A 25,839-nucleotide genomic window follows, 5' to 3' on the forward strand; every position below is an offset into this window, starting at 1 on the left:
ATAACAACAAATAGTTATTTAGTTTTCAAAAATGATTAATGGTTTCAGGATCTCCTAGGAGATTCTAGTGAAGTGGGCAAACAGGCTTTGGAAAAGAAAACTGTAAGTGTGATTTCAGATGAGTTTTCAATCCTAGCTTTATTATATAGAAAATCCTAGAATTTAAAGAGAGTCAAAATTTGTTCTGCCTCAAGACAAAGGATATAGAGTTTGAAATCCATCCTTTCTTGTTCATCATTGGCTGTGAGCCACCAAGAGAAAGATGAGGGTAAAATTTCAGGCTAATTACACCTCTTTCTGTGAAAGAGCTTAGGCAGGACAAGAATGGGGTCCTTTATACATCTGATTATCAGGAAGGCAGTGTTAAGTAGGTGGGAAAAAGAGACCCAGATAGGTTGCTAGAACTAAGCTAAATCCACTAACTGTTATGAAACTATTAAATTGCTGCCAATTATACTAAAATCACAGATTATGTGTGTGTGTGTGTGTGTGTGTGTGTGTGTGTGTGTGTGTGTGTGTGTGTGTGTATATATATATATATATATATATATATATATATATATATATATATATCTTGATAATGCTTAGTATTAGTGGCCCTGCAGTGTCTGAAATACTAGAAGTGGTAGAAACCATCTGAACACCTGGCTTCCTGATCTCATGTAAATATATATCTGGAAGATGTGAACTTACTGCCTTAGAGACAGTCAATCTGGGACCATGTTCCTTAGCTTAGCATTTGCGTGATACCTAAATTCAGTTTAATGTTGCTTTATCAGATTTTGTATTTTCTGACTATAAGAAGCCTTTGAAGAACACTGATAGCCTTCTAAAAATGGGGCTCAAAAAACTAACACTTTATTTTCTGGGTAAGACTGATTAACTACCCTCATTACCACCTAATTCTAGACTACACAAAGACCCACTGGTACAAGGCCAAAGTGCTATGAACATTGCCAAGTGTGAAGTTATTGCTAGATACTATCGGCCAGTGAACTAATTGAGAACAATGTGATCAGCTTCTTAATTTCCCCTAGCTACTAAAAACCTTTGAAAAAACCCGAAGTTTGTTCTTTTAAAGTCACATCTGACTCTGTTTATACTAAACATGAATTAAATAATCATGAAATTATTTGGGATCACTAGGTCTCAATATGAAGTTAAAGCAAACAACTTTTTAAAGAAACAATTCTAAAGCTATGAAAATAGTTTTGAAGCATTAATTACTTGTACAGAAATGAGGAAATTACAGAAATGATTAATAGAATCATGACCCTTTATAATCTCCATGTGTGACTATCAGTACCTTTCACAGTACTGTCCTTCATACCCCCGTGGGCAGGCTGTGCAACGGTAATCATCCAGACCTTCCAGCACACAAGAGGGACTGAAACTGAATCAGAAAAAGACACATAAAAGGTTAATCATTCACTTAATAAAATTAAAAATTTCTACCCATTACCATGGTCACAGGGACATTTTGAAGGGTGGGGTAATATATATATTTATAAATATTGACATAGCTCTTACTTACAGTAAAGAAAATTAAATACTACTAATGATAGATAACAAAATTGGTTCATTTTTGGTGGACTAATAAGGTACCACATTAAAATATCAGCATTTTGAAATTTTCAATAATTCTGTGAAACCTATGTAAATATTAAATACTCAGCAAAGTTATCATAAAGACAATTTTGATGGGAATTTATGTGTATATGTCTTATAGTAGACCAGGTATTACTCCATGCCTTTCAGGTTGAAAACCAAGCAAAAAAAAGAGGAGACAAAGAACCTGTATATATATATATATATATATATATATATATATATATATATATATATATATATATATTTATTTATTTATTTATTACTGAAATCTCAGTCCAATTTGCCACTGGCAGTTCAACTTGTGGAGTGTGAATAGATGTTTCATCCAGAATACAACAGCACCTTTCCCAACATATCTAGATTTCAACATTCTAACAAATTACACACAGTAATTTGATTTAGTGTGTGGCAAGAAGACAAAGATTTCTATATGAAAGTAAATGAAATTTGTTCACTGTTTTATGGACTATGACATAACTTCCATGTAACTAACTTCCTATCACATGCATATACCACAGCCAGACCACAGTTCGAGGATCACCCAATACCTGGCTGTGATGGGCGGTGGGGGCTTGATGAGACTTGAAAACTAAAATAAATTATCATACAGTTTGGGATTGTGGCAAACTTTTCTCAAACCAGTGCTTCATTCCCACTGGATAAGACTTGATGGAGCATTAGAAACTTAGGGAAAAAAAAATATCCTGACTGTCAAGCAGTGATGCTTCAGATATTCCGTGTCATTATTTGGGGTCTTTCAAAGCTGTCCATGCCAAGAAGCAATAGAAAGCACATACTATGACCATATTCTTTGGCATGAGCATCATTAGTGTGGTAACTTATTATAGCTGTGCATGCATCAAATCTATGGTTCATGAATGGATGCTAAATTTTAACTTGAAATGTGCAAACAAATGAATCTATTACTCACAACAGCCTTGTTATCCAACCAATTTATTTTTTACCCCAGAATACAATTCCAGCTTAGAACCCCTAAACTCATAACTGGCACATCTGTCAAGTGTCAGTTCTTGAACTTAAAACTTGATGCTGAAAACATGTGTGTGGGTGCATGCACACGTAACTTCACATAGACCTAGGATAGGCCTAGGAGAGAGAGTCCAGACATCATTTTAAATACAATTCTAGACTGCTAATACAATGAAATTACAGTCTATTTCTGTAAAATAATAAAGTCCTCAATAAATAAATATATTAAAATACTGTATAGGAATGTAGCCGTCCTGGATGAGCTGACACAAACTGTTGAATAGTGGTTTTTGTATGGACTTTTGAGTTTTCCTTCAAGCACATCGAAGGACTTTGGAAGGAAGAGGTAGGAATCACATCTCCCTAAAGTTAGTGTTCAGTCTTTCTCCTTGCAGTTCCTGTTCCCATCTCTCTAGCCCTGACTCTCATCTCGTCTTCAGGATCACTTGGACACCCTTGTGTGTCTCTCTTCATGACCATATTTTTTTCTATTCCCCTAGTCTCAAACACACCACCACACAGCTTGTGAAATTTACAGGGTTCATTCTGTGCGAGACCCTCTGTGGACTACAGTGCCGACTGGCCTCCTGGGAACCACTTCCTTCTGGTTTTGATCCCTGATCACAGGCTGCTTCTTTACCACACCTATGTTGTGTTCTTCGCCTGGTTTCCAGTTCAGATTCAGATTTCTCCTCTAAGCCACTTTTCTCCTCCTGAGGGCTTTACATACAGCATGGACTCTAATATCTAACGCTGATTTTCTTCTCCTCTGAAAAATGCACTTGGTTTTCCTCAGTTTGGTCAATGGCTATGCTTCCATCTCCTGTGCTAAATGCATAGCGTCAATGTTGTCCACTTCTTCTGCACTCCATCAAACTGTTGTTTGATGTATAAATGTCACCAGAGCTGCTCTCAGTGGCTTCATCACATTGCCCTATACCGTGCTACCCCTGACCTTCATGAAATTGCGAGCATTCGACTCTCCACCGTCTTCTGCATTCACTCCACTCCAGCCACATTAACCCGGCCTCTGCCGGTTAAGGGACTTTTGGAAGAATCAATACACGGTTTCCCCACAGCTGGACTAATCTTGCAGCTGTTCCAAAGGTTCATACTGCCACTTCATTCACGTCACTGAACCAGCAGCCACATCTGTCTGTGGAGGTCATTGACCCTTGCTGAAAATGGTGCAAACCCATCCTTGGTGGCTACTTGCTTTTTCCTGGAAACACTGTCTCAATCTATATATCACATCACATGTCTCTTTGTTCACTGTCTTACTTATGAAAAATACAAGCTCTGAGAGAGCAAGAAATGGGATTATTCTTGTTGCTTGTATGTTCCCAGCATGAGAAGGTATTCTCAGATAGAACTGAATTGGGCCCTGGCTAAATATGTGTTGGCCAAAGGAATAGATAAAATACCTTTATCTTCATGGAATGCACAATTATCTGTGATCCATACACAAATGTAGGAAAGGACACATGTTTTCTCTTTTATTCAGCATATTAGAATGGATTACTCACTATTTAGTAAAATTTCAATATCTGGAAGAGCATCTGGTTGAAGTCAAGACATGATGTAAAATGCATTAGTGGCATGAAAAAGTACTAAGCCAAGCTGCGTTAGAAAAATGACTGTGACAGAACTGGATTCTTAGAGCTAGACTAGATTATGTATGGCTGACCTCAGGTCTCAGTGAGAACAAAGATTTCTAAGCATGTTTGGAAGTGAGCATGCCACTGCAAAATGAACATCACTTGGAAAAGTGCTGTGGGCCATAGCTTGCAAAGACAGGCTGATGTAGCTAGAGTTTTCCTGCCTTGCCCATAGTCAGGACAAATCTTTGTCACTCGCCAGTTCCACAGCCATCAGACCCAACCAAGTAAACACAGAGACTTATATTGCTTACAAACTGTATGGCCGTGGCAGGCTTCTTGCTAACTGTTCTTATAGCTTAAATTAATCCATTTGTATGAATCTATACCTTGCCACATGGCTCGTGGCTTACCGGCATCTGCGGTGACTGGCAGTGTCTCCTCCCACCTTCCTGTTCTTTCTTTTCTCCTCTCTGTTAGTCCCGCCTATACTTCCTGCCTAGCCACTGGCCAATCAGTGTTTTATTTATTGACCAATCAGAGCAACACATTTGCCATACAGAACATCCCATAGCAGGCTGACGTAGGTTTCTGATGTTACCTTCAAAAGTCTGCCCTTTCCTTCGGTGTGCACAGTAGAACACCCAATGGTGAATAAGTGGGGCTGCTGAGTCACACTGTTGAAGGTTTGTGGTATTTGATTTGATATGAGGGAAAGAAGCCAATGGTGTGGCAGTGAGTTGGTAATCACTGAGTCTTCCTTACCTTTTCTTTCTCGTGGGCTACATAAACTACAGTCACTAAAATAAAACATTTCACCTCTCCCATCTGTAGCTCAGAATCTATTTTCACACACTGCTGAAAAAAAGTGCCTCTCTTTGCCCTGACTAGTTTTTCTACTCTGCCTCTTAACCCTTCTTACTGTCCATAGATCTTTTTGTTAATTAGGCTAATACATTCCAAGCTACAGCTGGTGAGATTAGTGGGTCATGAAATCAGCTCAGCCTTTTTGACTCACAGTTCTCTAAAAATGTACGATAAGAAAATTGAATAAGTGGTGAAATACACGCATATACATTTGAGTGTCTACATGTAGGCTCTTGAACACTGGTTATGATATTTCAGAAGGACTACTTATAGTTGTGGTTGATAACATCTGAATGCCTTTGAGGCTGCAACTATGATGTTTTGAGTCTTTAAGGTTCCTTGGCATAAAATTTATACTGAAATAACACAAATAAAATCATGCATTAAAATACGAATAAGATGTTTTATTGATTCTGCTAACCAACCAAGCTGGTACTGTATCTGTGCAATTTCTTGTGGTGGTATTATATTCCCCAAAATATTGTGTACCTTAATAAACTTATCTGGGGTCAGAGAACAGAAAAGTCACTAGATACTCAAGACAGGCAGTGATAGCACACGCCTTTAATCCTAGCATTCCAGAGGCAGAAATCCATGTGTTCAAGGATACACCCAAGCATGGTGACTCACGCCTTTAATCTCAGAAAGTGAGCCTTTAATCCCAGGGAGTGATGGTAGAAAGCAGAAAGGTATATAAGGCATGAGGATCAGAAACTAGAAGCATTTGGCCTGGTTAAGCATTTGGCTGGTTAAGCTTTCAGGCTTCTAGCAGCACAGTTCAGCTGAGAGCCATTCGGATATGAGGACACAGAGGATTCCAGTCTGAGGAAACAAGACCAGCTGAGAAGTTGGCCAGGTGAGGTTAGCTGTGGCTTGTTCTGTCTCTCTGATCTCCCAGTGTTCACCCCAATACCTGGCTCGGGTTTGATTTTATTAATAAGACTCTTTAAGATTCCTGTTACAATTTCCTAAAACTCCTTCTATTTAAAGTCTACTTCCGCTATTGTCAGCTTTCAGCAGTGACCCTCCCAGTTAAAAGCTGCTGTACTTGCTCAGTATCCTTTGAGAGAACAATGCTGGATGCCTGCTAACTATTGCCCATCGTTCCCTTGGTGTAAGTGACAATGCTTCCCGAGGTTCTGGTCTGTTGGGCTTCTCCTGCATTTGCTTTCCATTTTCTAGTGATAGAGACTTCTATCCCTTAAAAAAGTCCCACTTTGCCTTCTTCCCATGTGCTTCCCTTAAGGACCATCCGCCTGGGAAATCCAATCTGACTTTAATTCATGTATTAACATATTCCTTCCTTCATCTGCTCCTGCAATTTTCAGATTTCCATTCCGTGCGGCTATTTGCATATTTCTATTCAGACAGACAGTTCACATCAATTGAACCCATTTAAACCATAAATTACCTGTCTTCAGCAGCAGTTCTCTCCTGATTTCCCTGTGTGAGTTCATGACTCCACCATTTTGGGGGGCAAGCTGGCTAAAAGCGTCAGCCCTCAACTCCTGCCTGGACTCTCCCCGCTCACACCTAATTAGTCACCAGTTGTGGAGCGCTGTGTGTAACAAGTTCCCCACACCCATCCCTATGTTGATCTCTGGTGATTGTTACCTGGCTTCCAGCTCTCATTATCTCTTGCCTGGGTTAGTGCAACCGCCTTTTAACTGGACTCTTCATTTTTTCTTTTCACCAGCTCCATTTCATTGCATTTGGTTCTAGCATAACAGGCTTCCAAAATTGTAGCTCTGCTCATATTAATTTTTTTAAAAAGAAGGAAAGCTTGTGTGCTTTAAATTAACATAGGAAGTTAAATAGTGATTTCATGATTGGCACTCAAAGGTACCTCCAAGATGGTCTCCATTCTCCTGGTCATCTTTATCAGCCACTGCAGAGTCCTGTTTATACCCAATACTCCAAACTCTGTTGCCTACCAGCTCTTAAGCATGCCTTGCACTTTGCTTTCTAAGCATTTGTGCGTATAATTTCTTACTGCCCAAACCTATATAAATCCTCAATCTACTCTTCTTTTGCCATATTCTTGACTCTTTCACATTTAAGAATGGTATTTGTGACTTTGAATTCTTTGACCACTGCTTTTAATGCAAATATTTTATAAAAAAACACTTCTCCAAGAAATGACAAGGTTCTATTTTACACTCTATGTAGCTGCTGCTATTATAGTATAACCAACAGGGAATTACTATTGATTTTTTTAATCCAAAGGGTTCACATTTAATAAACAATGAAATAAATGGCATTCTATTCTTTAAGCATGGGCACCAGAGGGAGAGCTCGGAAAGGGAAATGAAAAATAATATTCCATTTCATAAACCTATCATTTTCTACTTGAACAATGAGATCATATATTTTATCTTCATCAATATCCACCATACCTAACAATTTATGTTTGACACCCTGGAAAGAATTATACTCTTGCAGAGGAGAGGGGGGTAATTTGTACGTAACTGTTTTCAGAATGCATACAGAGCAAAAGATGAAGAAACAAGGGAAGTGTGTACCAGTGGAAGTTCATTTGGTCTGCATGGCTTTGTGGTTCTTTTATACTCAAGGTATCCAGAGTTTCAGGGCTAGGCAAACTGTCAAACCTTCTTTTAAAAAACAAATTCTTAGAGGAAAATGAATTCCTCACGTAGAGACTGAAGTATACAAATCACCTAACAGAAAGTAAGATCGTCTTAGCAAGAAGGTAAATAAAAACATCAAGGGGTTCACAACAATAGATATAAACCAAGGCAGAAGGATCAGACAGCATGAAAATAAGATACTTCACCACCACTTTCCCCTTGTGGTGGTGTTTCCATGGTATCCAGCTCAAACCATCTGGACAGAAAGGGGTCTGTGCTCCTAGCTGATACTGACTTTTTAAAAAGAGCTTAATAGTAAGTTACCCAGATTTCATTGTGCTATGTTTCAATTGCTTCATTGGTAATTATTTCCCAATATTGAATCTAACATACAAAAGGAAAGGAAACAGCCACAAATGTGATTTGGTATGCACTTGGACAATCCCTCAAAGCTGAATCACAGCCGAAGTGTAAGCTCACACTAGACCCATGCATTCATGAAACCATGTGTCTGCACATACATCACTTGTCTTAGATACAAATGCAATGTTAATATTGATGCTTACATTTTTATTAATAAGCATTATTTACTTGAAAGAGGGTTTTAAAAGAAAAATGAGTCATAGAATATGCACATACTGAATTTGGTTTTTATCTTATTTTAAAAAATCCCTGGCTTGAGATTTTTTTTGTCTACTTGGAAAAATTGGCAGATCATAAACAGTCTATGCGCCAGGCAGATGGGATTACTAATGGGGAAATATGGTTATATGTATCAATCTTACTTGTTGCTGGGAGAAATCAGAGGACAAGCACATGGTTGACAGTCATTTGGCAATCCCTTGACAATTCCATAGTAGCCAAGGGCACATCGCTCACAGAAATCACCAGCAGTGTGATGCTGACAGTTCTGTAAAAGGAAATGGAGGAAGAGTTGCTTTGAATGTACAAGGAGTTACACTGTGCTATATCATGCAGTTCCCCAGCAATGAGTATACATGGGACAGGGTGGGGAGAATGTTTACAATTATCAGTTCTTGATTCAAGTATTTTTAAAGACACTTTTCATTTAAGAAGCTGATGCCATGTGTGGTAGCTAGATTATCAATAAGAGTTTCTATTCTACCTAAATCGATTTCTGTGTACATTTTTACTTTACTCAAAATTAGCAAATAGCAATTCAAGAATCTCTCAAATTTTAGCTCTGTGAGGAACTGGGGAAAGTGCTTTTTAAAAGACCATGGCCCTAGTGCATGTCTGTTGGGGGGATCCATAGTCAAACTAAAGTGGAAAGCATAGATGTATTAAGAGAGGATGCACACAAAAATTGTCAGCCTTGTTACTAGATCATGAATGTCATTAACTTATTTCTTGCAAAATGTTGGTGGTTCTTTATCACTATAGAAGTTCAATCCAACACTACAACCATTGGTCAATAGTTCCTTTTCATGCTTGAATAATGAAAGGTATTCCACTGATATGTTTGAAGGCATTTTCATAAAGAAACGAGAAGAGTTGCAGAGTAAGATACAGTTTTGGGTTTAAAAATTCTCATAAAGTAGAATCATTTCATTTCACAAAGTGCAAACAGTATGGATCTAGGAGGAGGCATCCATAAGACACTCAAATGAGGAAAGAAAAGTATCAAATAATATGCTACCTTGATGGATACATATCCACTTTAGGAATTAAAAAAAAGCTGACAATTAGAAAACATAGTAACAAAAATGCAACCACGAATATTGTTTAGTTAAAAGATATGGCATTGGGTCTTAAGAGTTGAGAGGGGAAAAATTTAGAGCTGGATTTCTAAGAGTTTAGTTGTGTAAGACAGGCTTTGGAGTAATCAGAGGAATGGCTTATTCCTAAGTATGCTAACAAGTAATGCTGAGAAGCATAATTCAGTAGTAAGATATATGAAGATACACACTTCCCTCTCCAGCCTCACCTCCAGCACATGCTGCCTATGTACACTGAGCTAGCCACGAGAGAGCACCTGGAAGCCCCTATTTATGTCTCCTTTCCCTTACCTCTAGGACTTTCATTTGTAAATCCTTTGTTCAGTTAATATCATTTCATCTTCTTATCTGGATAGAACATGTCAGCTCTTATGTCAAATGTCTTTTTCTCTCCTCAGCATTCCTTGGTGTCCTAAATATGGCTTAATAGCTTCTTCTAGCTTAACACAGCATATGAAACGTCACCAGCATGCAACAACTATTCTAAATGACTGAATGAAAGAGCTCATGCTCAAGGTAACATGGATAAGATGGGTCAAGATTGTTAATATGAAGGACATGTACCACAGCTAATAAATACAGAAAAAAGTGGTCAGCTGGACAAAATGATTTGCTGCATTATGATGCTGATTCAAGTGCCATAATTCTCCTTTACTTGACTATCTAGAATAATCGACATATTTTAGCAGGTAAAGCCTTCCTGTACTTCATGGCAACACTCTGAGAGAGAATGATTCCAAAATAAAATTATTACATATGTATTTTGGTCTGAAATCATCTAACAAGCCATTGAAGGAAAGTGTTTTTTGGGGAAGGTATTAAGATCACATTTTATAATTACAAAAATAAAAATGCCCCAAAGACAAATTCTTCAATTACAGTCTTCAGCATTTTGGCTTTTGCAACAAAATAATTGTGTTTTTATGTAATCTAGATATACTAGTAACAACTGAACTCAGTTACTTAAATATAATGATCATTACTAAAAATACAGAGGCCTAAAATATGGATTTATTTTTCCTCACTCTGTAATTTTACATTATTTGTTTACAAAGAAAACAAGCATATTTTAACCTTCTCTGAGTTGTCGATCTTTCATAGATACACTGGCATGCTATACTTGGTTAAGTGAATAAAATATCCTGGCTAGTTCTGTAAGCAAAGCACATAGATCATATCACTATTTTAGAAACTTGAACACATAGCTCTTTCATATGACTAGTCAATGTTTTGAAGCAGTGTGCATAATATTTTCTCTTACATAGACATTTTCCCATAGGGAAATGTATATACTAGGAATAGCTAATAAGTTTAAATACATTCAGAGAGGTCACACATTAGTGTTTCTTCCATAGTATATTAGAATATATGAAATCTACATGCTTGCTTTACATACTGGATTATGGGTGCTCCATGTGTCTTCTATAACAGCCAATGAATATAACCAATCTTGTAGTGTTTCAGACTTAAGGTGAGAAGTAACTGAACATAACCTTACACTAAAAGAATACTTTCTAAGCTTTCCTTCAGGTTTCACAAAATGCACAGACTTCATAAAACAGGTCTCTCCACCTTACACGACTGTCAGCAATAGAATTGTCCTTATGCCATCTGAACATTTGCTTCATTCTTGTCTCGTAGCAGCAATCTGAGCTGTGCCTTCTGAAGCTGGGATGATTAACTCTAATTCCCTTTTCCCAGGGAAGATGCTCGAATATCTAAGAACACCATTACTTCCTAAATCTTTTGTTAGAAGCTAAGCCTTTAACAATCCTAGATACAGAGTTTCTTTCAAAACATGGGGGATTATAAGTGTGTTGCTGAGATTTGCAAACACATTAGGTGTCTTTCTGGCCTTGATTTCTGGAGCACGTACAAACAGCAATGCCCTGTATGGGCACCTAGTAGATCTACAATCCAATCAGCACATCTACATCACATGAATTAATACCATATGCCGCTATCATCCTCATCTTTATATCCTAGCACCTACCACAAGGCAGGCACATTGGAAATACTTAGTAACAAAAGCCACCAAGAGCAAATGGACAGGCGAACTGAATTAATTTTTTTCTGTCAATTTCATATTGTTAATTGTGGGTCATAAGGTCACCTGTTAGCATATTTTCTATCATCTAAAACATTAGGAATCATTTCAGCTTTATGTAATATAATATTTGAAAGATCTTATCCATATTACTGGTAAACACTTTGAATCTGTGCTACAGAGGCCGCAGCATACCATCAGTGCTGTCTCTGGAGCTTACTGTGGTCCTCTTTTGCAGTCACTTATACATACCATTACTCTATTGGCTGTGAACATGGAGCTTTCAGTTTTACTTTTGTTTGTGGGAATATCATGAAGTGGATGTTTATTTAAGCAACCCGACATTTGAATAATAGATACCATCCTCACTGTTTTTGAATTAAGCAAATTATTCTCTCATATCAGTTCATCAATTATAAGAAAAGAAATGATACTGCCTATCTCATTAATGTATTATAAGAATAAATAGGAAAACATATGTACATTGGCCTGTATTATTACCAGCATATTATTGAATCTGTATAAAAAAATTATCTGAGGAGGTACTACTATTACTGTTATTGTTTGATAAATGTGGAACCTCGGACACCACCAAAGCTGAAGAAACTGACTGTGCTCATCCAGTCAGTAAGAGGTGAAGCCAGGATTTGAGTCAAGATAGTGGTGCTGAAGATTTCCATACCAGTGAAGCAGGGACATTGCAATGTATAAGAGACAGAACATTAAGATGGAGCCCAGCAGAGGAGACATCAGTATGCTTCTCCTTTCTCACTTGAACCATGAGGTTATCATACTTATTTCCTGTTTGCCTCATAGGCCCGTTTGTAAGATAAATAAAGTTGTCTAAATTCAAAAGTTGCGAGTTCCCCTAAGGACAATACAAAAATTCCAGGCATAACAATTTGTATAACTGTGTGTGCTTGATGGAAGCATTTATTTGTTTCTTACTTCATCTAGGGATTTCTTAGAAAATAGACTTTCACCAAGGATTCTTAAGGCAGAAAACTATCTGTAATACCCAACTGAACAAAGAAAAACAGCATGAAGACAGCAGCCTTTGTCCTAATAAAAGGGAAATTAAATTCTCATTTATGGGTGCTTCTGAATAAATTATATGAATCAAATGTAATCCTTTAAAACCACATAAGAACAGTACATTTAACTTGTGAGTTGTGTCCTTCCCCCAAATTATCTGTTGAAATTTACAGACAAGCAGAAAGTAAGACTATGACACCAAAAGCAAACACTAATTATTTCAGGAATTCAAGGATAGTTAATGTTAGTTATTAATTTACTCACGGTACTTACTCATCATTTAGTGGATGAAACTATACATGATCACTTCTTGAATTGGTCTTTACTATCATCCCCCCCTCCACAATTAAGTATATGTGAGATTTTAATATCTTTGCCTGATTGAAAGAAATCATCTCCAGGAATACAGGAATAGAAAGATGTTCCTTAATATGACAAGGAATGATTTTCCTAAATGAACCTCTACCGCCAAGCTTTATGATAGAAGAATGAGACACTAATATTGAAATCAGGAGTTAGACAAGCTCTTGCTTATGTGTCTGCTTAAAATTTTGTGTAATAAAATAATTATTACAGATATAGTTTATGACAATAAGCAATACAATTATAAGTATTTTAAAACAAAAATTTGTAATGATAAAATAAATATGAATAATTGAAAATTTACAGGTTGCAATTAAAAATGGCTAGATTTCAAACATGTTATGAAGCATGCTAAAAAAAATTTTACATTAAAGACTAGTAAATGAACGTCTAACACAAAACTACAATATTTACCACTGAAATTGAACTACGATATATTCAATTTTAATATAGTAAATACATAACCTTAATTTTATAATAGGTTACTCGAAGATATAAAATGCTTGAAGAGAGAAGACAGTAACCTTCCCAGGTAGAGGAAATGTAACTGAACTGTATAAATATAGCAAATACTTATAAAGAAGTTTGATGCAATTTCAATCAAAATTGTAGTAACACACTATGGTAAAACAAAAAGACAAGCAGAACAAAGACCTAAGCAGATTTTATTATGGGAAACTAATTGTGCAAATATTTAGAAACCATGAGTCATGAGGAAGAGACAATATTAATAAAATGTGTCTTTACTATAATATCTTTGAAGAAAAAAAAACATTACTTTCCCACACCACGAAAACTTTTAGAATGATTAGAGATTTAAAGTTAAATGGTAAGAATCATGTAAATACTGTGGGATCACAGCATACATAGGTACTGAGTCTCATGGTCCTGTATATGATCACCATGGGAACAAGTGTAATTAGGGGAGCAAATAGCATCGAATCCCAGTAATACCATGTATTGGTACCAGGATAATGAGGAGAAAAGTAAAGAGGGCTGAGTGGGAGGGGCCAGAGGGTTTGGAAATCCTCAGTGTCGTGGCTGGGGAATGCACCAAACTCAGACTGCCATAAAGAATGGGGGGATTCATGGTGGCCAACTCTGATTACAGATCAAGAAAGGTGAATCCTGAGGCTAAGTGAGTCATTGGCTCTACCACAGCCCCCAAAGCAAAAGCCTGATTTTAGTAACTGGAGCCCTAATAGAATGAGAAAAACTGTGAACAGAACATAGAAAATTCTTTGATGATGGAAGGAGTGGTTGCTAGAGGGGAGCAGAGCCCAAAAGAATGTTTTGTTCCATTTTAAACAATGATGTAGATGGGATAGGAGGTTAACAGAGTGGTGTTCTTGAATGGGAGAAAGAGGTGAGATCAGGAATATACAGAGAAGACTTGGTGTCTCCTTCCCTATTCTCTACAGATTGAACACAAGGCCACATGTGTGCTACGCAAGTGCTCTACCATGAATTACATATCTACCCTAAGAGTTGGTCTTTTCCAGAAAGATCAATTCTTCCAATGCAAGGAAAAGTGTGAGAGTAAGAAGTAACATAGACAGAACGGGATTAAGGGATCATTGAACTCAGGTAAGCTATGGCTCTCTCTCTCTCTCTCTCTCTTTTTTTTTTCTGATTGCCCCTGGTTTCATAAGAAGCAACACCAGGGACTGGGGAAATGTCCCAGTCTGAATAAAGCTCAGCACACAAGCATGAGGATCTGAGTTGATCCCCAGGACACATATAAGAGGCCAGGTATGGTGTTCTGTGCTTGTAATCCCAGCACTGTGGAGGCAGGATTCTCTGGCCTCCCACTTAGCTTACTTGGCAAGTCCCATGGCAATGAGATGCCTTGTCTGGAAAAATAAAGAGAAAGAGAAAGAAAACCAAGGTAGATGGAGGCTGAAGAATGGCATGAAAGGACGTGAAGTCAGCTGCTTTTAAACATGAGAGAAGGAGTAAGGCTCAATGATGAGATTGAAATGTTGAAATATTAAGGACTGAACAGGAGAGAAACAGATAGTAACCAGAGAAGCAGACGTTCAAAATGGAGACTGCAAAGGCCGAAGAAATTGAGAGGGGCAGAATGGAGGACTGATGTAATGGACAAGAAGAATTACATTAGTAGTTTTGATGGAGGATGGAAATGACACAAGAAAAAAAAGCACTAGGTAGTGAAGGGGCTAATCAGAGCCCTCGTGGTTGGCTTAACACGTAGAGACTGTGCAAAGACAGACTTGGGAATAACTCGAAGCTGAGCGGTGCTACTACAGAGGAGAAAGGGAGCAGGGTGTGAGACTGGCAGTGAGGGGAAGGGACACCCACCCTATCTTCAGGGTTAGAGGCATGGAGGACATGAAAAAAAAATGACTGCTTAGGAAGGCCGCAAGACTGGCAGCTTGTAAGGGGACAGCCAGGTTTCTGTGAGCAACATGAAGAGAAAGTTAGGAGAAGAGGGGAATTCTACATGGGATTTTTTTAAAATCTGTAACCATTTTTCTACATGGCTCAAAGGAAAGATTTCATAGGACTAGAAGGAAAAGATGGGACAAATAGATGTTTAGCGCTTTGAAGCGATTCAACTTTAGGGATTCCGCAGCGACAGCAGAACCTGAAATAAAAGGACAAAAGACAGAGGAGTCCTGATGGTCCAAAAGCAAATGGTAGCTCTGGGTTCTGGGCATCATCAGGAAAATGCAACACTGAGAATAGCCTCAATTATATGAGAAATAGGTAAGTTATAGGATATACAATCAATGTATTTAGAGATGTTCATGATAGGCACATGCAAAAGGCAGAATATAAAACACTAATAGTATTGCATATTTTGTTTTTAAACATGGACAAAATTAGTGGGAAATATTTAAAATATTAAGGTTTTGTCTTAGGTTAAATTTGAGGAAACATACTTTTTGTAATGTTTCCTTTCTTTTTTGACCTCCCCTCCTTCCTCCCCTCCCTCCTTTTTCATCCCTTCCTCCTCTCCCTCTCCTCTTTCACCACTCCTCCCCTCCCTTCCCTCCCTCCTCAGTTCCTCCACTCCTTTCTCTGTTATTTGCAACCCTGGAAATCGAAGTCAAGACCTAAAATGTGCCACAAGCTCTCTACCATCCTAATTTTGTAAACATTTTGGTAAAATTTCCATATTCTATAAAAAAAAAACTACTCTTGCTTATAATTAGAAACTAACACATCACATACTTTTTGACCAGTGCATTCTCCTGTGCTCCAAGCTGCTATTATTCTTTTTTTTTTTTTTTGAGAGGAACTGAGTTTTCCCCATCATTATTTTTCATTACATCTTAAAATGACAAACATGGTAACGGTACTTTTCCCTGGCATGTTCTATTTCAAGCACACAGTCATACTCCCTGCAGATGATCCGGCCTCTGCATGGAGGACCTGCAAATTTGGAAGGAGAAGTGAGTGCCCAGCTCTTGTCCACGAAGTTACAGGTGCCTACCTGGCATACTGAGGTCTCAGGATCACACTGGCTGCTGTGTCCATTACACTGACAGAGAACACAGGTTCCTAGGGTTGGTCCAGGACTCCGGCCACCTGGCTCAGAACGCAACCGGTAAAATCCTGGTGCACAAGTCTAGAATAAAAGGAAAGCAATTAGAATGGCCACAGTGGCACTCTTGCTTCATCAGTACTGAAGGTCTCCTGTGGTTTTAAAGATGACCTTGGTCCATGCCCCTCCGTGTATGTGTGTGAATTTGGGGAGCACCACTTATATATTTCTGCTAGGTCCTTCTGTTCTTAGATGCAGGCAGCCCCCCCCCCCCCCCCCCCCCCCCCCCGCAATCAAATTTTAGCAGAGGTAAAGCTTTCATTTGCATCTACTGCCTTTAGCCTGAGAAGGCCTCGAAGTGTCTGTTCCTTGAGAGGTTTATTTTTAACTAACATTGTCATAAGGACTAACAAGGCAACTCCACTGTCCTCAACAGCCAAAAATAGGCTTCTCAGTGCTTGATGGGTAGTTAGCAAACGTCCAAAGATACTCAGCCAAGTAAAATAAAAAATTTCATAGGTGCATTATTTATATCAATATGATTTAGAGATTATAAAAAGAACAAAATTCAAAATAACAAAATCTCTATGTGTCTTGAGACCATTAGGCCATTCATAAAATTTATTTTCTCCTGACCTGTATTTTTTCATTTTGCAATAAAAACCCAAAACCAACAGAAAAATGCTGGTGATGCTGACATATGCAAAATCAAGAGTTTCATCTTCCTGAAGGTTTTGTCATATAAATATATCAAAACCATCACCAGATTTCTGAAAAAAAAGGGCCTTGGCATGAGATGAGAGTGCCTTGTATTCCAGGCTCAATGGTCTCACTCATCAGACAGCATTTGATTTTTTGATTAAGGAGTAGGCGGTAGTTCTCAGATGCCTCTGAGGATTGTAGAGAGCCTGTTTTACCACCTTGGTTGAGCAGGATTTTCTTTCTTCCCTTAAAAACCTCGCTCTTGCTGATGAGAGAAATGACAGCTCGCTAAGTAGGGCAAACATGTTTTACCAAGAACTTCCTAATGCCTGTACCTGCTTTTGATCTGGCCTAAGCAGCCCAGGATGAATATACAGAAGTCCCAGAGAAAGAGAACAAAAATCAATACTCAGTACTCTCCTGGTGTTTATTTTGATTTGTTGAATGTGTACCTCAATTAAGCACTTAATTAAGAGTCTCTTGGCTTTTATTAGCCTATAAGAAATTCTAATGAGGTTTAACACCTTTCCAACTTTGAGCAAACTAAAGGAAGACTGAGCCTAGTAGTCAACAAATAAACAAACAAAAAAACTAAAACACAAACTTTGCCTCTTTTTGATCTCATGGTGCATACAAATATATATATATATATATATATAAATAAATAAAACCCAAATGTAATTGTGTTATTGACAATTGAGGTTAATTTTCATCATTGTTACAGAAAAAGTCTAGACATTGCCGCTGAAGAATTCGCTTAAGCATAACTCAAAGAACAACTCCAGGACTGTGGTGGTACAAGGGTGCTGGGAGGTGGCACACAGAGACTATGGAGATGTCTCACAGGGGCATGGGAAGAGGGCACATGGCTGGGAGGTGGTGTACAGGGCGCTGGAATGGCGGCCCAGGGCCTGGAGAGGTGTCTTAGTGGGAAAAGTGGTAATTGCTTAAGTATGAAGGCAGAAGCTTCGATTGGTTGAACTCATGTAAACATGGTGGGGGTGGCAGCCACTTGTAAATCCAGACAATGCTGTGAGCTTTGAGCCAGTGAGAAAGCCTGCTTCAATTCTGTAAGATGGAGTGTAATCAAGGAAGACCCATCAACCCTATACCTCTACACTCAAATGCACTCACACATATGAGAATATACGCAAAGAAATCTACACATGCTGCATACACACACATACACCTCTCCTTCCTACCCCAAAATGGTGAACGGTGTAGACAAACGGTGCAAATTGTTACTATGTTGACTTGAAAAAACTTGCATTTTATTTACATGGATCTCACACTTAACTATCGCCTAAATATTCTTCTTTTGTTGGTTTATTTGCTTAGGGTCTGTCTGTGTGGTTGTATAAAGTGTATAGCATGAAAACTATGAGTATTGGGAGGAATTTCTAAGGTCTATTTTATATCCCCCCCAAAACAAGCAAACAAACAAACAAGACTTAAAAGAACAAAGTCAATAAAATGACACTTCATTGAGGAAAATAAGTTCAGTGTCTCAGGCTGAAATATACTGATAATCCTGGGGTGGTTTGTAGTCCATCAGATGTTTCTTATTGCTATAGGTCTTTCTTTGGCTGGCAATAAGTTGCCAACAGCGTCCACAGCCCAAGTTCCACACTGAATTCTGTGAAGGAAGTTTTAGGCCTTTCTTTTTGATTTTTAGCTTTCTGGGGAATTTTGAAACATTCTGATGCTTGGTTCCTCCCCTGGAGATTACAATTGAGTTGGTAAAAAGAAGGGCAGAGAGTTGTGTGAAAACTGCTGGAAAGGTGTAAGTAGTGATCATGGCTGAAGGTCTGAAGCACACTCATCACTCTGTTTGCAAAGTGTGTTTGAAAGGCTATGTGGGTTCCTTGGGACTGTGCCCTAATAAATATGGGAGCTGTGGTTTCAAAGTTAGTCTCTGTGAAGACTGTGAGCCAGTTATTATCTTTGTGACATGGCTTCCTCATCCCACAAATCAGCAGGTGTATTTACTGAGTTGAAATCTAAGGTTTCTTCTTAACAGTTTAATATTGTTTTCTGGTGGGCTGTATTTCTTAACAAAGAAAAAGAGACTGTTTGTCAATGTAAGAATTGGAGCACTAAAGAGTGTTTAAAACAACATGTCATATTTATTTATTTCTTTTCAATCTCCTCTGTTCCTGGATCTCTTTGTATTTATTCTTTCTATTAAAAAACAGCAAGCAAAAAAGAAAACCAAAATAAAAACAAAGCAAAACAAAGCAAAACAAAAAACTAAAGATGTTTTTAAAATATTAAGTGTTTCTGCCCTCACTGAAAAAAAGGGCACCATTCAACAGCATAAAAAAACTTCAATTAGGACAGAAAAAGAGCTACTTTTAAATTTTCTTTTTTAAAAAAATTTGGAACCTGATGAAGAAGTTAAGAAAAGCAGATAATCTTCAAACTTCATTTTGTTAGATCTTTTTCCCTCCTGTAGTTCAAACTTCCAAAAATTCTCTTCCCATGCCCTGAAATTAGACAAAGCTCAATTTTCTTCTGTTCTCTTCTCATCTTTCCTTTCATAATATGACATCTCTCCAAAACATTAGAATCAAATTTGTACAAAAATATGGGGCAGTAGAGAGAGCCAGGACAGTTAAAGAAGAGCAGTGAGCCAACATGTCTCAGAGTGCTCAACACAGTCCTCTCTCCTCCGAGACAATGGCAGTAGCCAAGTGCTCAACACAGTCCTCTCCTCGGAAATAATGGAAGTAGCCAAGTGCAGGTGCCAGTGAAGACATTCTGTCCCTATCTCTGCATGGGCATTGCACCTAGGCAAACATGTTGCACCTAGGCAAACATGACTTGAGTTTTTTCTTCTGACACTTTCTACATTTTATTGCACACAGTACTTTTGAGTACTGCAGGCCTCAGTTTCCTGGCCTGAAACACACGGATCTTTTATATCATAATATTTGAATATCAGTTCATTTACATTTTTGGAAACAAGTTTATTTCAGTTCAAATCACAGCTTTGCTACTGCATAGCTGTGTAATGGTGGGCAAGTTCTTTTACCTGCCTGAGCCTTGGTTTGCCCACTGGCAATATGGAGATCATAAATAATACTGTGGCAATGGTATAAGGATGCCATGAAATGTGTTTGAGATTGTACATGATAGAGTAAGTATGAAACAAATTAAGTTTTATTTTTGTATAGGGATGTTGTGAGGATCATTTAATCAATGCATTTAATGCTTTCCATAAAATTAACATAAGTGCTCTGTCCTAGGTAAGATTTAGATGTAGTTGCTAAGAATAAATTAAAAATAAAGGCAGCCCTGATTGCTCTAAGTTTCTCAAGGAAAAAACATGCCGACACACGTCATCTATCCACAACATGTCCCTTAATATTTGGAGGTACAACCATGTGTCACAAAACAACCCTTTGGTCAGCTACATGCCACATCCATAATAATGGCCTCACAGGTTTACTTTGAGCAGGAACAGAAACAGTCATCTTGCTGTGTGTACACGCATGCTATGATGTTTGCAGAGGGATGGAATTTCCTAGTGACACAGTTCTCACATATGTTCCCATCATTAAGGAGGACTTGGCTGCATGAAAACAGTCTTTGGGTCTCTCTCGCACATGCCTTGGTACCAAAGTAACAAACAAGGCTTGCATGTGGAAGGGGCCAAGTCTTTCCACATTATGGATTTTGGGTTTTACGACTTTTTAATAAGTATATATTGGGGACTTAAATTTTACTTTGCCCAAACTGATAGGTCCTGATTGATACAATCAAACACCTGTCCATTCATCTCTGATTTAGAAACTTCACTAAAATAAGGCCTGAAAAGAAAGGTTCAGAGACCAGAGCTATCAAAATATCAACTAGACATCATGATCAAACTTCTGATCTTTGTGATGTCATTGCAGAGTGTCATATACCCAATGCTGAAAAGTCATAAAAATGGTGTCTACATGGAACCTAAGCTGAATTTAGGTTTAGGTAATAATCTTATCCTAAGTTCATCTGGAAAAAAGGCTAATTAAGGTGGTTCTGTAAACAAGTATAATGCAGAGAAAGAACCTTTCATTTGACTTCTAAAATAAATCTAGCTCCCGTTTTCAATCATAAACCATAATAATTAGGTATTTGAAGAACAGGAAATTGAGATGAACAGAGCAATAGTGTCCCACCACTCGAGGTATTAGGCAAAAGTGTAATATCTTTATAACTGGGTATATTTTAAATGATAATACTTGACTCTGTCTTCATGCAATCTCCTTTCGTCTAAAAATATGAAATGAATAGCTCATCAATGTAAATATCTGTCAAATTCAACACAGTTGGTGAAGATGTAGAGGAATCGTTTTGTGTATTCGTAACCCAAAGCATATGTTACTGGAATGCAGTGGATTATTTCAAAACCATCCTTAGCTCTTGCTTTGACGATTAGATTTTATGCCTGGGTAATTACACTTTAGAATCAAAATGAATTATAAATAAGATGTATAATGGATTAGAGGCAATGGGATGTGGAGAACATGTCAGGTGTCTTATTATGAGAGATAAGCTTTTATCTCCATAATCTCTCCACTAAATCCTCACTGTGAACAGTGCCTATAAATAGGAGCCTGAGTGGGGCTTATAGGACACAGACAAAGCTGTGGGTACACACGCATGTGTGAACACATTCTAGGTTTTCCTTAGTGCACACAGCAAAGCACATATTGACAAATTAATGAATAAGTAAGTAAATGTAGTTAAGAATGAAGTAGCATATGTAAAGAACAATGGGAATTTGATTTCATTGGCTTACTTTGTGCTGATTCATATTTCCAGATAATGACAGATGATAAAAATCAATGTTAAAGTGTGTTTTACTCATTTTTAAAGCCTCTAAATCACATGAAGTATGTAGAGGTATGTAGATTGTACTGAAATAATTTTATGATCTTCCAATACTTTTTTTGTGGAAAAATAAAGAGAATCATATTAACTAAATGGAGAGAAATGGAGACATAATATTTTTCTTCTCAAGAAACCTGAAGGTCAAGCTTGACTCTGAATATTTTCTATTGGAAAATTACATTACTGAGTCAGAACTTTCAGAACGCCCACCTTATAGCTTAGATAACTATAAAACGGTAACTATATATAATAATAATGAGGTCTGTGGCAGTTAAGGGATTTGGTCAAGGTCACCCAGTTTTCCAGCAATGCAGTCACACAATGAAACAGAATTGCATCTCTTTAGAAAAGTCTAAGGTTCTCTCTGTCCTGTATGCTCTTATTTTTCATGCTCACTAAATGTTAGCACATTTTGTGTGTGCACATTGTCTCATTTTCCAGCCATATACTGTATATGTTTGGAAGGGGTACGTGGATAAGTGTAATAGTTTGTAGTGTGTAAAAATAGATGCGCAAGGGAACGGTTACTTAATAATGAGATGGGTTATTTGATTATTTATAATATCAAAGTGGCATATCACAATGAATAGCCCCTTTGGAGCAGGTGATGGAGCTGCTTCGAGGCATTTATTTCAGTCACCCTATGAAGTTGTTCTTTGAAAAGTGTGGAACCATACAGCGGTGGCTAAGCTGAACAGCACTGACCTTACAATAGGGTTTTTCTTCCATGAATTTTCTCTTATATGAATCCTTGAGGTGACTCTCTGTAAAAACCTGCAGATCAGCCATAAACCAGCAAAAGTGCCTGAACTGGTGGAGTGAGGTACGAGTCACGACATCAGATTTCTATAGTTCTTCACATATGCTAGTCCATCCTTAGGAAACATGTATTTGATATTTTAACTACATTTATTTATTTATTCATTAATTTGTCTGTATGTGCTTTGGTATGTGCATACCACCATGAATGCATGGAGGTCAGAGGGCAACCAGAGGAAGTCTGTTCTTTCCTTTCACCACGTGGGTCCTGGGAACTGAAAGAAGTCAGGTTGTGAGGCTTGGCAGCAAGGGCCTTTGCCTGCAAAGGCATCTCACGAGTCCATAGCCAGTATTTTCAACTTGTATTTTAACTTTGACCTGGAATCATGCATGCCATTTTCAACAAAACTTCCATGATCCCATTTACAAAGTAAGCAGACTAAACTATATGTATTAAAAATATCAGTACATGGGCCTTTAATTACTACATGTGCCATAGCGTCAACTCTAGCAAGTAACACTGACTACAAACCAATGATATATGTGTTAGGTTCACAGCTCATAGACCCTTCATAAGATTCCTAAGTGGTAGGAGGAGGAGACACCAATGATATCCAGCCACTATGCAAAGGGCACTAACTATTGCGACTAATGAGACAGAATTTGGGATCCAGCAGGTCCCAGAAAAGTCTTTAAGGCCAGGCATTAAACTAGGTTCTACAGGCCAGATGTGGAAGACCAGATGTGGTACCATTAGTTACTCATTGACTTGAGTGTTTATCGTGTCCAGTTTAAAGAGTTTTAAAAGCCTGTGCAAAGTCTCAGCCCTAAAACATGATGAAGTTCAGGTTCAAATTCAGCTCAGTTTCTTATCTTTCCCAACATTCTGATATTGTAGTATTCCTTTTATGAGTTAATATTTATAGAAATTGATTACCCTGCCAGAAGGTATTCAAAGGAATATCCTATCAATGAAAAAAAGGAAATGGTTTTAACATTGTAATGACTGAATGATAATAGCATCGTTGGAAGAAATTTATGTCCTTTTGAGAAGACTATGTTCAATGGAACAGCCTGCTATTTAGTGCATAAATTTTGTCTGTTCTATATAAAAACACTCTCAAAACAGATATAATCATATCTTATAATCACTGTAGTTTAAATGCCTCTAACTGCTCAGAAATGGTGCCAAGAAGATAGATGAGTTATAACAGACCAGCCTTTTGAAACACTCTCATCCCCTGACTGTGACATATCTTTACAAATCTCTTAATTTCTATCGGATCTTTCCCTTCAGCTGTGATTCTTCACAGGGTAACAATAACATTATCATGTTGCCTCTGTGTCTCATACTGTGCATGAAAGATCTAATAAATAGGCTAAGAGTACACTCGGAAGTCAAGTGCAAGGACGGTTTGGGGAGGACTCCCATTTGCCTCTGGAAGGGAGCTAAGTTTAAGCAAGTTTAGTAGCTGCTGGCTTACCTCACAGGACAATCCCGAATATCCCGGAGGGCAGTCACATCTTTCTATCAAGTGTGCTGGTGGGCTTACTGTGGTTACATGTCCTGGTTCAGCTACTTCCATAGAGATTTCAGAGATGCTAGAAACAGAGAGCAGAGTCCATGATCACACCCACATACAGCCTCTCAGAACGACTTAAGTCTTAAGGAAGAATGTCCTCAGATTTCTGCCAGTTACAGGTAAATTCTTTTGATTTCTCATTTTCAGTGAACCAAGATACATATATTTATCAAGGTAACATGATATTATACATTGTAGAAAGGGGCCATCAAACTAATAACTACATTTTTTTGAAGCTGCTTAAATTCCAGGAGCTCAGTTGCCACATCTGATTACTATATTTTTATTTCCTCTAAGTCTGAGATTATGTATTAGGAAAATATCCACATAAATCCTAAGGAGTTTAGTAAATTGGATGTCTGCTGTCCTGTTGAGAAGTTATTATAAAGATTCCCCCCCCCCTAGTTTTTAAAATTAGAGTAGCTTCATGCAGACATGGCCAATTAATTAGACATTTATATTCTTTCAACCAGGCAACCCAAGGTCACTCTCTCTTAGAATGTCTCCAGTAGTCACAAGTGAAATTGCTTTTAATTTACTACTTTTTTCCCTCTGGAGCCTCTGTGTGTCCTTTCAAAAACTTTAGAAAGCCTCCTGGAAAACAATGCAGACCATGAGCTAACCCTGATCTTTAGGAGGATAAAGAGCTTTCCAAATTAATATTTTATTAGCTTTATTAGGTAAATCCTTCAAGTGACTTAATTCACCCTTCCTATTGGTGAGAAAGAAAAAAATATATTCCCAGTGAATCCACTAATACCTTTTTCATTAATTTGAAATTATGCATTAAAATATATATGCAGTCCATAAACCCAGACTATTTCATGACTGACTAACTGCAACATGCAAATATTCTGCAAATAAACTTTTAAGTGAGACACTGGATAGTTTTTGCCTCAATAAAGGGCACCTCCAATAGCTTAAGGAGGTTGAATCAGAAACTTTATAACAAGCATAGGTAAGCTTTATTGAATTATGACTGCTTGTGCTGGTTTCACTAGCATTTCGGTCTGTACTTGGGAGCCTTTATGAAACCAATTTTGGGCTAAAATTCTGGTTTTGCTTTTTTCTCCTTAGAGTAGCATAGTGGTAGTGAGCTGTAAACAGTCACTCCTCTCTGATAAGACAGGCTTCACTGCTCTGCTCTCCCTGGACTCTGTGGAGCAAGAGGAAAACTAGTTGCTTGTTTGAGCAGCCTTCTCTCCACTGACGCCCCGTGGGGCTCATAGCTACTTTGAGAAGATACACACGTCATCTTGCCTTCATTCTCTTGGACATTCGCGTGTATGAGAGAGCAAAGTTTAGAAATCTGGAGACTATTGAACAGTGGCAACAACAGACAGTTCTGCCATAAATAATGTTTCTCAGGTGTATCAGAGGAGTTCACATGTGGGTGAAAGTTGGAGAGATGAGATGGGTGGAAGTGTAATGGCTTTGCTTGTGTCTGGATACGGCTTCCATTGAAATGAGTACTAAGGTCTAGAAGTTACTTCCTTTCAACTACACGTGTGACTCTTAGTCTCTGTTTTGGACACAGCTATGGATCCTGTAAAAATAAAGATGCTGTA

General features: G+C 37.9%; 1 protein-coding gene across 1 annotated transcript in view; it reads right to left on the reverse strand.

The window, feature by feature from the left end:
* Positions 1 to 25,839, reverse strand: part of Lama2 (laminin subunit alpha 2) — a 571,484-nt gene that overhangs the window by 166,307 nt on the left and 379,338 nt on the right. Inside the window, exons 28-31 of the mRNA XM_052751249.1 lie at positions 24,173 to 24,290; positions 16,299 to 16,433; positions 8,440 to 8,564; positions 1,307 to 1,393 (exon numbers count right to left, since the gene is read on the reverse strand). Of these exons, the coding sequence (XP_052607209.1) occupies positions 1,307 to 1,393; positions 8,440 to 8,564; positions 16,299 to 16,433; positions 24,173 to 24,290 (465 nt within the window). The remainder of the gene's footprint in view (positions 1 to 1,306; positions 1,394 to 8,439; positions 8,565 to 16,298; positions 16,434 to 24,172; positions 24,291 to 25,839) is intronic.

The sequence above is a fragment of the Peromyscus californicus genome, unplaced genomic scaffold (genome assembly GCF_007827085.1).
Source record: "Peromyscus californicus insignis strain IS unplaced genomic scaffold, ASM782708v3 Scaffold_22__1_contigs__length_63687245, whole genome shotgun sequence".
NCBI lineage: Eukaryota > Metazoa > Chordata > Mammalia > Rodentia > Cricetidae > Peromyscus > Peromyscus californicus.